Below are 16,279 nucleotides of genomic sequence, written 5' to 3'. Positions count from 1 at the left end.
AGTAAAATAAAAGTTAAAATAATGCAGTGAAAAACTTTTTTTTTTTTTTTAAATTTATGGGTTAAAAAAGTAAAAAGTTAACTTTATGCTCTGCATGTGTATGAGGAAGGCAAGAAATTGGAGCTACTTTAGAAACTGCTGCAGCTGTGCACACCGTAGTCATAATATAGACCCGTGGTCACTTCATTAGGGACACCTGCACAATGTAATGATAGACACAAAAATAAAAACACCACCGCAAATTACATTAAACATTTTGTTAAAGACTTCTTACGAGACTAAAGCACTTTTTTTTTTTTTAAATTCTTATAATTAATCTGTATTGGACCTCATTCGATTGTGCAGGTGCACCAAATGATATGGCCAGTAAATTTAAGGTAATTTAAACTTTGAGGAAAACATGTACAATGCAATGATGCACAAAAACACAGTGATAAATTACAATAAACATTTTGTTAAATAAATACCTCTCACAAGCCAAAAGCATTGTTCTTTTTAAAGCCGCTTGGCTCTGGAGCGCTATAAATTGTGCAGGTATACAGTAATTTCATTGCATTAGACTACCAGAGCTTTAAGGAACTCCAATAAATATAGTATTAAAATTTATTTGAAAGGAGGCTAGTTGTTGAGGGCTGGTGGTGTGATGTGGGTCACTGGGGTGCAGCGGCGTTGGAAGTCGATCCAGCAGCAAGCAGGCTGTCTAATCTGCCTGCTTCAGAGTAGCCAGCCAGATCAAGCAATTAAAGCAGTAACACCACCAAGTGTCACAATAATAATAAAGGCCTTCCGCCTGACAGCCTGCAGAGGATAGAATTGATTAGAGCACACAGAAGGGCGTAAATACACCTTTACTGCCACATGAAGCTGATGCTTTAATTGTTCCTCCATGCAGCTAGATGGCGTTAAGCACTTTCGGAAAGCTAGATTATGACCTCATCGTCGGTTGTTATGGGATGTGATCCTCACTTTGTTGCCGGGACACCTAGGCAGGGATGCGAAGAGAACGATAGCAACATGAGATGCTATGGATCAAAGCGGCTCCTATTCCAGGAGGATTGTCCCGGAATAGCTGTTCTGTGTCCACGTTGGGGTAACAAGAAACACCTCCATGTAATTGCACGTGTCGGAGTGAACAGAGAGAGTGACAAATCCACGTCAAGCCTTGAAAAAAAATCCTAAATAGAAAGGTCACATGTAGGAGCTGATCATGTGCCTGGGATACATTTACCGCGGTAATTGGCTTCATTGAAAGGATATGCGTGGCGCCACCTGTAGATTACTTCCTAACCCGCAGCACAAGCATATTAGTTACACAGTGGGCCATTTATAGGTGCACATAAGGCCACGCGTTCCACGGCCAGCCCCACAGCGTACAATAGTGCAGTGTACAATAGCGCAGTGATGAAAGAGGACGTAAATGTTAAGCCAAAGAACGTTTATGATGAAATCATGATCGCTTTAAAACATTACAAGTTTGTCTTACAAAATCAAGATTAAAAAAATAAAAAGGATCATTTTTACTGAGCTCATCGTTGCAGAAGTAGTGGTGCTGGTGGATTTTTTTCTTTTTTGCATGACCTGAACATTGTACAACTATAGTGAGCACCATTTCAATCTTTTTTCTTTTTTTAAAATAATATAAAAACAGGCCGAACAAAACAATGTCCTTTTTTTGTTGTCCTAAACAATAATCACATTTCCATCATGGGCCTGATGTGATGTGAGATGGCTCACATCAAGTACAAATTTAAAAACATTATAAAAGAAAATGGGGGGCGAGGTAAAGATACTAAATCTTCTCAGATCATATAGAAAACAACCTGAGCATATGCTATAAATTGTCCACATGATCATAAATGAGTCTCTTTCCCTTGCATCAGTAGCGTCTCCACCTACTATCTTGATAACCACGGTTACCGCTCCTGTCCTCGTGGTGACTGCTGCTACGCCTGCCGTCGTGGTGACGGCCGCCACCCCCCCAGGCATTCTGTTGGTGGTAGTTGTTCCTGTTGTCCTGCTGCTGATGATGACTGTGCTGAAGCTGTTGCTGGCACATCATGTTCATCTTGGAAAGGAGGGGAAAAGAAAAACACATTTTGTATTGGAGGCGGCATCAACAGAAATCAGGCTGCATTTCCATCTTCGAGATTCTTTAAAGGGGGGGGTTTACCATGGCATGCTTCTGCAGACTATCTGGTGATGAAAGCGACCTTTGCATTACAGCTGGAGGAATGTATTGAGGAGCCGTGAACTGCAGCGACATCCTGGAAGAGCAACACCATCAAATATTTGTGCCCTCCTCACCCACACGAAAAAAGCAACATTAACAAGTGGTGGTGGTCTTAACTCAAACCACTTCTCCATGGATGTCCTCACCTCACTCCATGGGGATTAGGAGTACTTGTAAGACTCGAGTTCCCAGGACTGTTGCTGTGAGTGCTGCCTAAAATGATGTACAAACAAAATTGTATTAGCAACAGTTATAATGAGACTTTACACCGATTTGATCAGGCTGATCGGTATCAGCCGATATTTAGCATTTTATGGTCATTGATCGGCTACGCAAAAAACATTAACTCCACGTCGCCGCGTGCACAGTATATTTGAATCCAAAAGCCAGTTTATTTTTAGCCTTGTTTCACGTCTTTTGACGTAGTACTGTAAATATCTGATGGCCAATTAAGTTATTTATTAAAAAAAATAAATAAAAAAAAATAACTTCAGCAGTGTGGGACAGGCAACACGTAATGCCCGGATCAGACCACAAGACAAATTTGCTCTTTCACGATTGCACTGTCAGACTACTGCAATAAAATCTTGTATTCCGATACCACCGTATTCCATTTTTTACGATCATTGGGCTAAATCTTGTCAACTCAAATGCGACTGGATACACTCATTACCGTGGTGACGACAACAAGAGTGGAGCGAGCCGGCTTGACTGTATTGTAAGGACAAAATGGGGAAAAACGTGTGTTGGTGGTCACTGGTGCTTAGGACAGGAGAGGACGTTCGTTTAAGGCTTGCTTCAGGTAACGTCACGTACTTTCAATACGATACGGCTCACAAGCAGGCAATAAAATGTTATGTAGCCTAGCAAGCTAGCGGTAGCACTAACGGTTGGACGTAAACATGCCGCCGTTCTGTCGAATCATGCTCTAAAGTTTCGGCGTAGGTGAAGTCATTTAATTAAAAATAAAGTAATTTAAATACAGTAAGTTAGCACCCATTATTTCTGTCATGTAATGCTGGTTGGACCTGACTGATTAGAATACACGATCTGACTAGAGCAGTGATTTCCCACCTTTATGGAACCAAGGAACATATTTTACAATAGAAAAATTTCACAGCACACCAACAAACAAAAATGTCACAAAAGGTGGATACATGAATTACTGTATGTACTTCTTGCCATCTAATAGAAGACCATCCATTTGTTCTGCCTGTCACTATGCCTCACTGGCATAAATGGAGGAACAAATATACATTATTTATTGTAAATATAATTTTTGGAGCAATTAAGTACCCAAGTAAATGAACAGGTCATTTAAATACACATTCCTCCATCTTGTGATCGGATCGGTGATCGGTTGTCGTTTCTTAAACTCGCTGATCGGCCCCAAAAATCCTGATCGTGTAAAGCCTAGTTATAATCCTAAACTACTATTAGATTGAATATGTTTATAATATTGATGATTCTATTGATAATTCCATTTATTAATCGAATAAAAAAAATTACATTAATCTTTATTGCAAAATTATTTTACGATGAACTCTATTAACCAATTATTGTTTATTTGGAACTGTCTAATGGTTAAACAAAACCAAAATAATTACACACATGGACAAAATTGTTGGTACTCCTCTGTTAATGAAAGAAAAACCAACAGTGGTCACAGGAATAACTTGAATCTGACAAAAGTAATAATACATAATAATTTCATGAAAATGACAATCAGACATTGCTTTTGAATTGTAGTTCAATAGAATAATAATTTAAAAAAAAAACCTCATGAAAAAGGCCTGGACAAATGATTTGACCCTTAATAAATTTGTTGCACAACCTTTTGAGGCAATGCCTCCAATCAAACGATTTTTGTAACTTTTAACTTTCGACTTCTGCGCCTCTCATCAAGTATTTTGGCCCACTCTTCATCAACAAACTGCTCCAGTTGTCTCAGGTTTGAAGGGTGCGTTCTCCAGGTGGCATGTTTCAGCTCCTTCCACAAATGTTTAATCGGATTTCGATCAGGTCTCATAGAATGCTACTTCAGAATAGTCCAATGTTTTGTTCTAAGTAGGCTTTGCAAGATCAGGATTTTTGGGGCCGATCACCAATCACTGATCACCGATCCGATCACAAGATGGAGCAATGTGTCTATTTAAATGACCTGTTCATTTACTGTATATAGTAAATATATACTGAGTACTTAATTGCATCCATTTATCTTCTGAGCCGCTTCCCCTCACTAGGGTCGCAGGCGTGCTAGAGCCTATCCCAGCTATCATCGGGCAGGACGCGGGGTACACCCTGAACTGGTTGCCAGCCAATCGCAGGGCACATACAAACAAACAACCATTTGCACTCTGTTAGCCTAGCACTAGCTTGCTAAGCTAGATAACATTTTGTTGCTTGCTTGCGAGCCGTATCGTATTAAAAGTACGGGAACATACCGTAGCAAACCTTAAACGAACGTCCTCTCCTGAGCACCGGTGACCACCAACACACGTTTTCCCCCATTTTGTTCTTATAATACAGTCGGCGCGATACACTCTTGTTGTCATCGCCACGGTAACGAGTGTATCTGGTCACATTTTAGTTGACAATATAAAGCCCAACAAGCTCAAAAAACAGGATGCGGTGGTATCGGAATACTAGATTTTATTGCAGTAATCTGACATAGTACAATCGTGAAAAAACTAATTTGTCTTGTAGTCTGATCCGGGCGGCATTACGTGTTGTCTGTCCTACACCGCCAATGTTTTTTTATTTTTTTTTTAAATAATTTGATTGGCCGTCAGATATTTACAGTACTACGTCAAAAGACCCATGCCCTGTGGCTGAGACTAAGCTTTCTGACACTTAGCACCACATTTCTGTCTAGAATACCTTGATAATCTTGAGATAGCATTGTACATTGCACAAATTCAAGACACCCTGGGCCAGATGCAATAACAAAGCAGCCCCAGAACATAAGAGAGCTTCCTCCATATTTCACACTAGGGACAGTGTTCTTTTCATGTTATGCTTCATTTTTGTGTCTGTGAACATAGACCCGATGTGCCTTGCCAAAATGTGTTTTATATTGTTTGTCAGATCAAGATATTTATGTGACCACTGTGGGTTTTTCTTTCATTAACAGAGGGGTACCAACAATTTTGTTCATGTGTGCATCAATTATACATTATATTGCCAAGTAACACTACTGCTTGAGTTAGGCTACTTGATGGCTGTTGGGCAGCAGTGATGTGTTATTTTGAAGTACCCCCCAAAAAAGCAGTACCTTTTCAAGTCAATCAGTCACACAAGGTTGGGAGTCATTACAGGGGAGGTAGGGGACTTGAAAATGTCCCCTACTGTCATTTGAATCAACTATTTAGGAAAATCAGAAACAAATATTTTACAATAATTTGGAACGCAGTGCATATAAATGTGGGTTGTGACCATGTGAAATATATGAGATGATCCCCTTTATCCATTTTGTTAATTGCTTATTATTTGAAATGTGGGGTAGACACTTTGCTGGTCACCAGTCAATTGCTGGGCAAATATATACAAAAATCCATTCAAGCTCACATTTAATTGTTTTAAGACAGCTACACATGAGAAAGGGGAGAGGGAAGTTGCATACAACAATTGTTTTATAAAACCTTTTCCACTTTCCAAGATAGTGTAGCGCGAGTGGGACGTTTGTATCTTATGATGCTTTGATAAGGTGACATCTTAATCATACATGAAGGCATTTATGCTTTTTCAGGCCAACTGGAATTCTGTTGGAATACTCTGGTGAATGTGGTTCTTATGTCATGTATTTAACATCCTCATTCATAAGACTGTAGTTTGTTGTACAGCTCATTAAGATCGTTTTACACTGTATATATGTAGAATTGTATTTATTTTCTTACATGTGCATCTTCTACAAACGAATATGAAATCAACAATTGAATTAAATTGAATGCACACAACAATATACATCTTCAGCCAAGTGAAAATGTCCCTTCTAAAGTAAATATCGTGTCAGTGTATGGTATGCACTGACTTGGATCAGGTTATTCACATTATACTGACAGTGACACAGGCCCACCTTTCAAAACAACAACTCGGGAAGCTTTAACACACTCTCTAATAAGAAGGCGTTTCTTCAAGTTAAACTACACAAAACGTGGCCTTTCATTGTGATAAGTTCGAGACAATACACAAAAATCGTGACCTTCAATTACCACCTGAGTCTCACCTGCTTGGTGGCTACTGCATTAATTGCTTCCAATGCATATTAAATTTGCCTCTTACCAACGGTGGGATTATTGATCGTTCATAAATTAAGTGCGGGGGTTAAAAGAAACGGCATTTGCGCAAAAGTACCATACCTGATCGGAATTGCACATGGATCGTTCTACCAAACAGCGACGTCCCGTTTAGGAGCTGCATGGCATACGGCACCGACTCCTCGTGTTTGTACACGGCAAAACCAAACGTTTTCCGTTTTCCACCGCCATCTTTTGGAATTTTGGTTTTGATGAGAGGTCCTGCCTGCTGAGAGAGGTTCGTTAATGTTGTGCCTAAATAGCCGATGCTAGCTATGTTTTGCTAACATAGTTTAAATGACATTTTTTGATTGCCCATGCTGTCCAATTTTATTTTAATTTTGAAAGCAAACTGACTTTACTGCGAGGATATTTAACGTTAATGTCATTTGAGGACATTTTATTCGGCTTTCGATCGACGGGGTGGTGCTACCAGCTGGAACTCGCGACCGACAACTAGCAAAGGCAGCTCGCAAAAAAACATTACCTGCAAGAAGAGCTCGAATAAAAGCTCCTCCGTTACTCGTGTATCCAAATTCCTAATAAAAAGCGTCCGGTCAGCTTCGTCTTCCATCCCCATTGTATTTTGTCAAATCCGGCCGCTCTCCAGGAGCTGCTAACAAACGCTTGCTTTTCAAAAGCTCTGCTAAAAACGAAGCTAAATTCGTGACGACATGGTTTAATGGCGTAGACAGGCAGGGTATTCTTTCTCGCTTTATTAAGAAGCATCCTTTTTTCAATGTACGCACTACTGTCACCTGTGGTGCCGGATGAAGAACTGCATCTTTGACAAAAACACTAGCTTTAAAATTCTACGTTATATAAAATCTTCACCCATTTGTACAAGTTATATGTATATGTGAAAGTGTACAATACCTCTAGTAGGATTCATGCGTTGTTTTCATTATATATGAACGCTGTGGAGGATCAAGAGTGCCACAATTACATAAATAAATATATAAGTAAATAAATAAATAATACGACAATAAAACTACATACACTATACACTATAAAACCTCGCGACGGCGCTGATTGAAGCCATAATTTATTAACAAATATAGAGTAATGATTATGCTGTGCAGTTGAACAGTATGCGGAATTAGATTTTATCCTATTACATAATTTACTCCAATAACCGTCCCGCGATAATGTTCTTGATACAATTTTAAAAATATGGAAATTCAGACAAATTGTTCTGGAAGTGAATTTCTATAGATTGGCAGTTCAGCAGTCATAGCCATAAATGCAATTTCACAAATAATTGGCATAGTAATTTCTTTCAGTGTTTTTTCGGTTTTCGGCCTTGGGTTCCTCATTTTCTGATTTTGGTTTCAGTCGAGATTTTTCATTTTGGTGCATCACTAATATATACAACATAAATGGCCACCAAGCTTATGGTGTCACAGAGTTTCATCAGCAGGACATCAGCAACAACCATCAGCAACTACAGAGAGACTGGAAGAGTGACAGAAAGACATAGAAGTTGGCATCCTTGGAAATGTACTGGGTGATTCATGGATCAAGTGTGTGTGCGTGTGTTGCACATCACACAGAACCAGATCACACACATGCAGGCATGCAAGGGGAGAGATCCTTAGCTAGGATAGCGGGTGGGGGGCTCTGTTCCTTTCTCAAGGGCACCTCGATAGTAGTCAAGAAGTAGACTAGCATCTCTCCAATATCTAGTAGCCTACTTTTTAAACAAGACAAATTGAAGATGTTAACAAGATTTAAACATCCCACAGCTGTGTGTCTTAATTACAGCATTCAGTTAAATTACACACCACAATTTGCATGCCCACTATTCCTGCTCCCTTATCATTTTCATTTCCAATTACTTTAACAGCGTGGCTGTTGCACACTGATAAGTCTTCTCTCCTCTCTCGGCCTTTTAAACACAGTGAATGATTTAGTCAGAGGCTCAAGTGCCTGGAACCAAGTGCTCCTGGTGTTTATGACATCACTTACAGTGGAGGTCAAGCAAGTGGCATGAGAGGCTTAGCTTATTCTACCATAATTCGATGGGCTTTGGTGTCGTCGCTACATATATATTTTTTAAAACTTCGAAAGTGTAATGATTTTGTCCTTCACACCTCGGTAACTGTACTTATTTCATGGGCTTGATGAAGCTCAAGTAAGACTGTTAGGGGTTGTACTGACTAAATTTTTTAACAATTTAAGCCTAATTGATGAAATATCCAAGTTGGCTGCTAGCTGTTGCCTTACTGATTTGATATACTTGAAACCTCCATGACAAATTGACACACATTATTGTGTTTTCGCCATCCATCCTGTGGTAATTAAATTGCAATTAAGACAACTTTTTTTGTTGTGAAACTGTGCTGCTCTTGATGTGTTGATAGTTTCTCTTAAACATATTGAAACTGCTGCAAGGATGCAGTGGAATCTGTTTAAAAGGCATTTAAAAAACACAACACACCCAAGCAAACTATACTACAAATTAGTATATCCTAGTGACTAAGTGTATACGTATTTGTATTTGTATTTGCATTTGCTTTGTTTTACTCTGCTGTCCGCAGACAGGTCGACATTGCAAATGAGAATCTGTTCTCAATTGCCTTACATGGAGAGAGAAAGGTTAAATAAATTGGGGGGGGGGGAAAGTGCTTTGATTATGTTGTTGTTCTCTGCATTATCATAAGCGAATACAACTCTGTGATGCATTATCCTCACAGTTGTGTTATGTTTTAATGGGACTTTCATTTCTGAAATGGAACTACAGAGTGCTTCTAATTTAATGTTTTTTCATGCAGCGTTATATATTTTATATACAAAACTACAGCATTAACAACACTGCAGTAGAACAGTAGATGGCAGCATTGATCCATTGATGTTGCTGACAGCGTGTCGCTCCAGTGTGTTCCACTAACGTGTATGTGTTCACTGTGAAGGGTAAAATGGAGAGAACAAATTTTGTGTGCATGCATGCATGTTCATGACAATAATAATAACAATATCTTTTATGTGCCAAACGGTTGCTATGCACAGAGGAATATGGATTTTTTTTAATGATGTAATAATAAATAACCCTAAATTGTAAGTTACATTTGGAGGTATACTATTACTAGTAATGATAATAATAATTCAAGAATATAATCACAATTCATCTATTCATTTTCTATTCCGCTTATCCCCATTAGGGTGACAGGAGCCTATTCTAGCTGACTTTGATCAAGAAGTGGGGTACATCCGTGAACAGGTTTCCACTCAATCGTAGGGCACATATAGATAAACAACCATTCACACCACACACACATACGTATGGACATAGATTGATCTATCAAAGTACACTATATATTTATTTACTGCACTATATATTTATTTACTGTACTGTATATTTCATACTCTTTTGAAAAAGAATATTGAACCTTACAATATTGACAAGCTAAGCATATTGTTTTTAATCTGTGGAAACAAGCAGTGGTCAAGCAGAACGACATCGTATTAATTGATAGCATTCAAATGAACCCAATAGAGCTAAATTTGGAACAGTGGCATGCTTTTTTTGCATCATTAAAACACAAGTGCATTTATTTCTGTTTTTATGACTTAACTCATGGATGCATCTGATTTAAATTTGGCCTCATTGTTTTAATTAATAGTGAAACAGAAACATGATATTTTTTTTAAAATGGCGCCATTGCTGAAGGGTGAGGCGGTGGTCTTTTATTTGACATCAAAGGAGGAAATCCTGGAAATGGCCCCATGTCAGATCTGTGTATAATCCCATGACTTCACATACAGCTAATGTAAATAAATTACACACGCACACGCACTGAGCAATTCCACTTCTGATCTCTGGCTTGGAGCGTTTGGTGAGCCTGTGAAATGATTGACTGGTGGCCAGACACGTCCTCCTCCTTGAACGACACCCATCATTGCTGTCGGCGCTCAGTCCCGCCTACAGCAACCCTGACGTCGCTGTCCTTCCTTCCTGTCCATTAATTCATGTGACATGCGGGGTAATTCAGAACTATTAAATGTACGTAAATATTCGTTGGATTCACATTCACTTTTAACAAAGCAATCCCTCTTCGGCGGTGCCATTTCACAGAACAGCTTGCTATTCTCGTGCCGTTAAAAGCCTGTACCTTTCAGAATCATCTTTATTTGCCAAGTATGTCCAAAACACACAAGGAATTTGTCTTTAGAAATGCAACTTGCAATAATGTTGGGAGGGACACCCACTGTGGCATTCAAGTGGCAACATTTAGATAAATCATTGGAGCAGGGTGTATAAATGGCAGGCATGTCTACACTTCACTTGTATCACAGGCCATGTTTACATGCACTGGTAGGTATTGGTGTTTAGGCCTCTATGAATGAGATATTCAGTGGCGGGAATAGACAATTTTTGCTTGGAAAAAAATCTGAACAATCAGAAGTTTTACAAAACTAAGTTTTCAGCAATGTGTAGACAGTAAAATTTTGTTTAACATACCATGATCAGGTGGCACGGTGGACGACTGGTTAGAGCGTCTGCCTCACAGTTCTGAGGACCGGGGTTCAATCCCCGGTCCCGCCTGTGTGGAGTTTGCATGTTCTCCCCGTGCCTGCGTGGGTTTTCTCCGGGAACTCCGTTTTCCTCCCACGTCCCAAAAACATGCATGGTAGGTTAATTGACAACTCTAAATTGCCCGTAGGTGTGAATATGAGTGTGACTGAGTGCGAACGGTTGTTTGTTTATATGTGCCCTGCGATTGGCTGGCAACCAGTTCAGGGTGTACCCTGCCTCCTTCCCGATGACAGATGGGATAGCCTCCAGCACGCCCGCGACCCTAGTGAGGAGAAGCGGCTCAGAAAATGGATGGATGGATGGATAGTATGATCATCTTCTTTTAGACAAGGATCGTTCTGTGTTGAGTTGGCATATTCTCCCCATGCTTGCGTGTGTTTTCTCCTGGTACTCTTTTCCTCCAGTATTCCAAAAAGCATGCATGTTCTATACCCATCATTTCTTTTACTATGCCACTTATCCTCACTAGAGTTGCAAGTGAGCTGGAATCTATCGTCGCTGACATTGGGTGAGAGGCGGGATACACTCTGAACTGGTTGCCAGACAATCAATTGTAGGGCACATACAATAAAGTACAGTATAGACATCCATCCATTTTCTGAGCCGCTTCTCCTCACTAGGGTCGCGGGCGTGCTGGAGCCTATCCCAGCTGTCATCGGGCAGGAGGCAGGGTACACCCAGAACTGGTTGCCAGCCAATCGCAGGGCACATACAAACAAACAACCATCAGCACTGACATTCGCACCTACGGGCAATTTAGAGTCTCCAATTAATGCATGTTTTTGGGATGTGGGAGGAAACCGGAGTGCCCGGAGAAAACCCACGCAGGCACGAGGAGAACATGCAAACTCCACACAGGCGGGGCCGGGGATTGAACCCGGTTCCTCAGAACTGTGAGGCTGACGCTCTAACCGGCCGCCCACCGTGTCGGCACAGTATAGACAAACAACCATTAAAACTCACATATACGTCTAAGATAATTTATACTCTTCAATAAACCTAACATGCATGTTTTTTTGGGGAAAGTCCACACAAGTTCAGGGAGAAGATGCAAACTCCACACAGGAAGGCTAGAGCCATTCTTATGCTGTTTTACCCCTTCATTGTTTTGAGATTCCACCATAATCAACAGGTGCATGATTATGCAGAAACCTGTGCAAATGTGTTGAAAACACAAACAGTTCTGGGGATGATTTCAAACTCCCCTGTGAACAACTCCCCCACTGTCCCATAAAAAATAAACATACAGTATACATGACTTAGACTCTTACTGTTTCAACATTCTCCCATGACCCTTCAATGACCAACAGGTGCATATTATGCGCAAAACTGTGCAAATATGATGAAAACACAGACAGTTCTCTGGACTTTTTCAAGTTCTCTTTTAAACACTGTTATGACTGTCTCATAAAAAAATAATTCTACAGAAAGTCCTTATTTCAATTTCTCCACATTCAAGAGTAGGACTGCAGGGGAAAGTTAGGCCCTCCTTCTGGTTTTTAGATGTGAGATGAAGAGTCTCGCGCTATCTTTCTCTCTCACACACACGCACACAGATAAGGGTTGATCACTGGCAGTATGCCACCCCAATTCAGCAGTGTCCCACCAAAATGGATGCAGTACATTTGCAGGGATTGTCCATGTGGCTACATCATCCACTCCTGTGTGCTTGTTATCTCGATATCAGGGCTGCGTGTCGCCGCTACATTGACACGTCGTGACTTTGTATTCATTTCCAGCTCCGCTCTCACGTCTTGCATCCTTTTCCCTTCTACACACATTAAAGGGAGAAATCTGCCATGTCGTTTCAGCGCTGCAGTGCTGAGCAGCAGTGTCCAAAAGGGAGACAGAGAGGTGTGCCTGGCATCGTTCCCCACGCCACAAAAAAAAGTCTGTCACCATTCAAATCTCCTTTCGCTTCTACAGTATTAACGAGACCCCGCCCCCCATATTCTCCACTCAGCATGCATGGTGACAAATATTAACTTAAGGGGAGTGTGTGTTGCAATAAGTGTCCCCACACCACTTCCCACATCACTTCACCCCCTTCAAGTGCCTCGAGAAGTGGGGTGTCAGCAAATTTCCGATGACCATGCTCATCCCTGATTCATTCCTTGTAAAGAACACAATATGGAAGTTGTTTCATGGCTATGGAAGGGAAAGTTCCTGGGAACTAATTAAAAGATGGTGCCCCATAGCATAATGCTCATATCATCACAAATCTCTAATCTTTTATGGATGTCCCTTGGCCATCTCTCTCTTTTTTATTGACTGCCCTCTTTCCCTTGTCTGTTTTTAAACAACCTAAACACCTCCAGAGAAGATAATGAGCTCTGTAAAAAAAAACACTACCTCACCTTTTTCCAGCTAGAAAGAAGTAAGCTTTCTTTCCCCCCTCCTCACTTAATTATAATCAACAGTGGAGTGTCCCATATTCCTGCTGCTGAGCAGAACAGGCCCGCAGAGACAGCCAAGACTGCAGCTCATAACCTATAACTCAGAGCTCAACCCCAGAAGAAGAACATGTTTCCCTTTGAAGCTTCTCATCACTATGGTAATCAGCTGATCACAGGATGTTGTGTCAATTCCTCCAGATGCAAATGTTTGCTTCACATGCAAAGTCTCTACATTAGAACCCTCTCGACTAAGTTCAGGCTTACAATCTGACAATTGCCGATAAAAAACAAAACCCCATTAAAAGACGCATAGGTGCTTAGCTACATTGCCAAGCACTAAAACTGATGCAAATTCGTGTGAGTCCATGAAAAACATAGTTGCATAAACATATTGTTTATGTGTATGATGCATTCCACAAAACTGCATTCAAAATTTCAGCCTAAAGCAGGGTACACACATATCGTGTTCAGTGTTGGTAGAACATGTTTTCCAAGTCAAAATGACCAAGAGAAGATTTTTCAACTGCACTGTAATTACCAGATAAGGTAAGTTAGCCTCGCTTTATCTATCTATTTCTTCTTCTACTACTACTGCTACTTTTTTTTCTGACATCATGGATGCCTTACTATAAGAGAATTCTGGTAAAGGGTAGGAGAATCCATAATTGTCAGTTAAAATGTCATTATGTGTATAATGTGTTGTGATGGTTATCTCTATTACACCACACAATAAGAGCAGTAACGCACAGGATGTTTTTTTTTTTTTTTTTTTTAACTGAGATGCCGCTCTAACCGATAACATACCAACAACATAAAGTAAGTAAACCTAAGTTTTAATGATGACATTAAGTGATTTCACATACAAAAAATAAATAAAATAAAAAAAAACAACCAAAAAAATAACCATAAAACTATTTTGGACATAGCATTTGTGAATACTCCGCTGTGGAAAAATTTCATACTGTATTTGACACATACAGACGTACATCATTGACACCGACATGAAATAACATTGAGGAGAAAATATCGATTTAAAATTATTTTTTTTTAAATCCAAACATTTCTTCATCCATGTTTCTCAGGTGAGCTACAATCCTCCTTGAGATCTGTCATGGCAGGAGCTAACATGTGACCAGAGGGTTGAGGGCCGAAATTCACCCTTCATGTCCATCCATCCATCCATTTTCTGAGCCGCTTCTCCTCACTAGGGTCGCGGGCATGCTGGAGCCTATCCCAGCTGTCATCGGGCAGGAGGCGGGGTACACCCTGAACTGGTTGCCAGCCAATCGCAGGGCACATAGAAACTAACAACCATTCGCACTCACAGTCATGCCTACGGGCAATTTAGAGTCTCCAATTAATGCATGATTTTGGGATGTGGGAGGAAACCGGAGTGCCCGGAGAAAACCCACGCAGGCACGGGGAGAACATGCAAACTCCACACAGGCGGGGACGGGGATTGAACCCCGCACCTCAGAACTGTGAGGCTGACGCTCTAACCAGTCGGCCACCGTGCCGCCACCCTTCATGTCGTCTGTGGTTAAACAAAGCTGTCTTGAATTTATAATCGGAATTGTCCAGAATAGTATAACCTCAGTCAGCGTGTATCTATGGGTTGAAATATGTGCCAGCAGGAATTTAATTTTAATCATTTGTATTTGAATTTGAATTGTTAAACTTGAATAATTGTATTAAAAAACTAAATTTGAATTGGAATTGTTTAATTTGAAATGCTGCATTTTAAAACTGAATCTGAATAATAAAATTTGAAATTGAATTTATTAGTTTGGAACTGAAGTCCAATAAACTTGAAAGTGAATGTATGATTATTTTATCCGCATTTGACATTTCAAATGATATATTTTCACATTCTGTTTGATAATTTCAGATTACGTTCAACAAATTCAATTTTGAATTAGCTGTGACAGACATCCAGGTACTGTAGGAATAGCAATCGATCGGCGATACACAGATCTCCTCTTCGGCCGAACAGCACCTTCGTTATTGAGCATGTGACATAGGGACTGTCCGGAAAGTCTAATCTTCTAACCATCTACAGCATTTGAACCTTTATACCACCTTTCCTTAACCTCTGTGGAATGCATCATATGGTCGGAAAGCGATAAAAAGGTTCTTCCTTTTGAACATAGGAAAGGACATTGTGTTGTCGAAACATATCACATCGACAAGACTACGTCGTCCTTCCTTTTTGTTTTTTTAATGTTTTTCAAATTCATTTTTATGTTTTTTAATGCAATTATTTCTCTTTAGGTCCCACCTTCTTACGCGATCTCTGAATATAGAAACTCTAACGTATTTGGTCGTTCTTATGTCAAAGTGAGTGGAGGCAATTGAAATTTGTAGTCGGCCAAGGAATGTTTGGCCTAACTCTCACCGTGATATTTTCACGAGATAACATTAAACTGTTATTCTTACATGACTTTTCATTTTCTTGGCGCACACTATGCTACACTATGTGGCTGCCCCAATAGGTTAAAGTATCAACCACCGATTCTTTCAAAAAACAGAGCTTGTATCAACACACCTATACCAGCTGCTTCACGCTGCACCCAGGGACATCATATTCCATCAGTCTTTCAACCATTTATTGGCAGTATGTCTATATAAATTTGACTGGCAGACGTTGAAGCCCTATGAAATATTCATTTTATATTCTCTTTCTGGTGATCTAGAAGTGGGGGGCAGGCACCTGTCCCATTGGTTACAAAAAGTTGAGGTTCATACATTATCTGGCAGATACTGTTGATGGAATACTGAGGGATATTGATAGTACTGACGTGATGCCCTGAGGACAAATGAC

The 16,279-nt window shown here is 40.1% G+C and overlaps 1 protein-coding gene across 2 annotated transcripts; it reads right to left on the bottom strand.

Moving 5' to 3' along the window:
- Window positions 1-1,420: 1,420 nt before the first annotated feature.
- Window positions 1,421-7,236, bottom strand: rbm7 (RNA binding motif protein 7). Of its 2 annotated transcripts, none has more exons than XM_061782874.1 (5): window positions 7,013-7,236; window positions 6,589-6,754; window positions 2,377-2,443; window positions 2,171-2,264; window positions 1,421-2,065 (listed from the first exon to the last, which is right to left on the bottom strand). In XM_061782874.1, the coding sequence occupies exons 1-5, from the start codon at window positions 7,103-7,105 to the stop codon at window positions 1,877-1,879; spliced, it is 609 nt and encodes a 202-aa protein (XP_061638858.1). In that variant the 5' UTR covers window positions 7,106-7,236; the 3' UTR covers window positions 1,421-1,876. The 2 variants fall into 2 exon arrangements, with proteins under 2 accessions (XP_061638858.1, XP_061638860.1); XM_061782876.1 differs by having other exon boundaries at window positions 6,589-6,751; window positions 7,013-7,235.
- Window positions 7,237-16,279: the final 9,043 nt, after the last annotated feature.

This window comes from Phyllopteryx taeniolatus, chromosome 8 (assembly GCF_024500385.1).
Source record: "Phyllopteryx taeniolatus isolate TA_2022b chromosome 8, UOR_Ptae_1.2, whole genome shotgun sequence".
Taxonomy (NCBI): domain Eukaryota; kingdom Metazoa; phylum Chordata; class Actinopteri; order Syngnathiformes; family Syngnathidae; genus Phyllopteryx; species Phyllopteryx taeniolatus.
The sequence above is the reverse complement of the archived record's forward strand: the minus strand, read 5'-3'. Positions and strand labels throughout refer to the sequence as shown.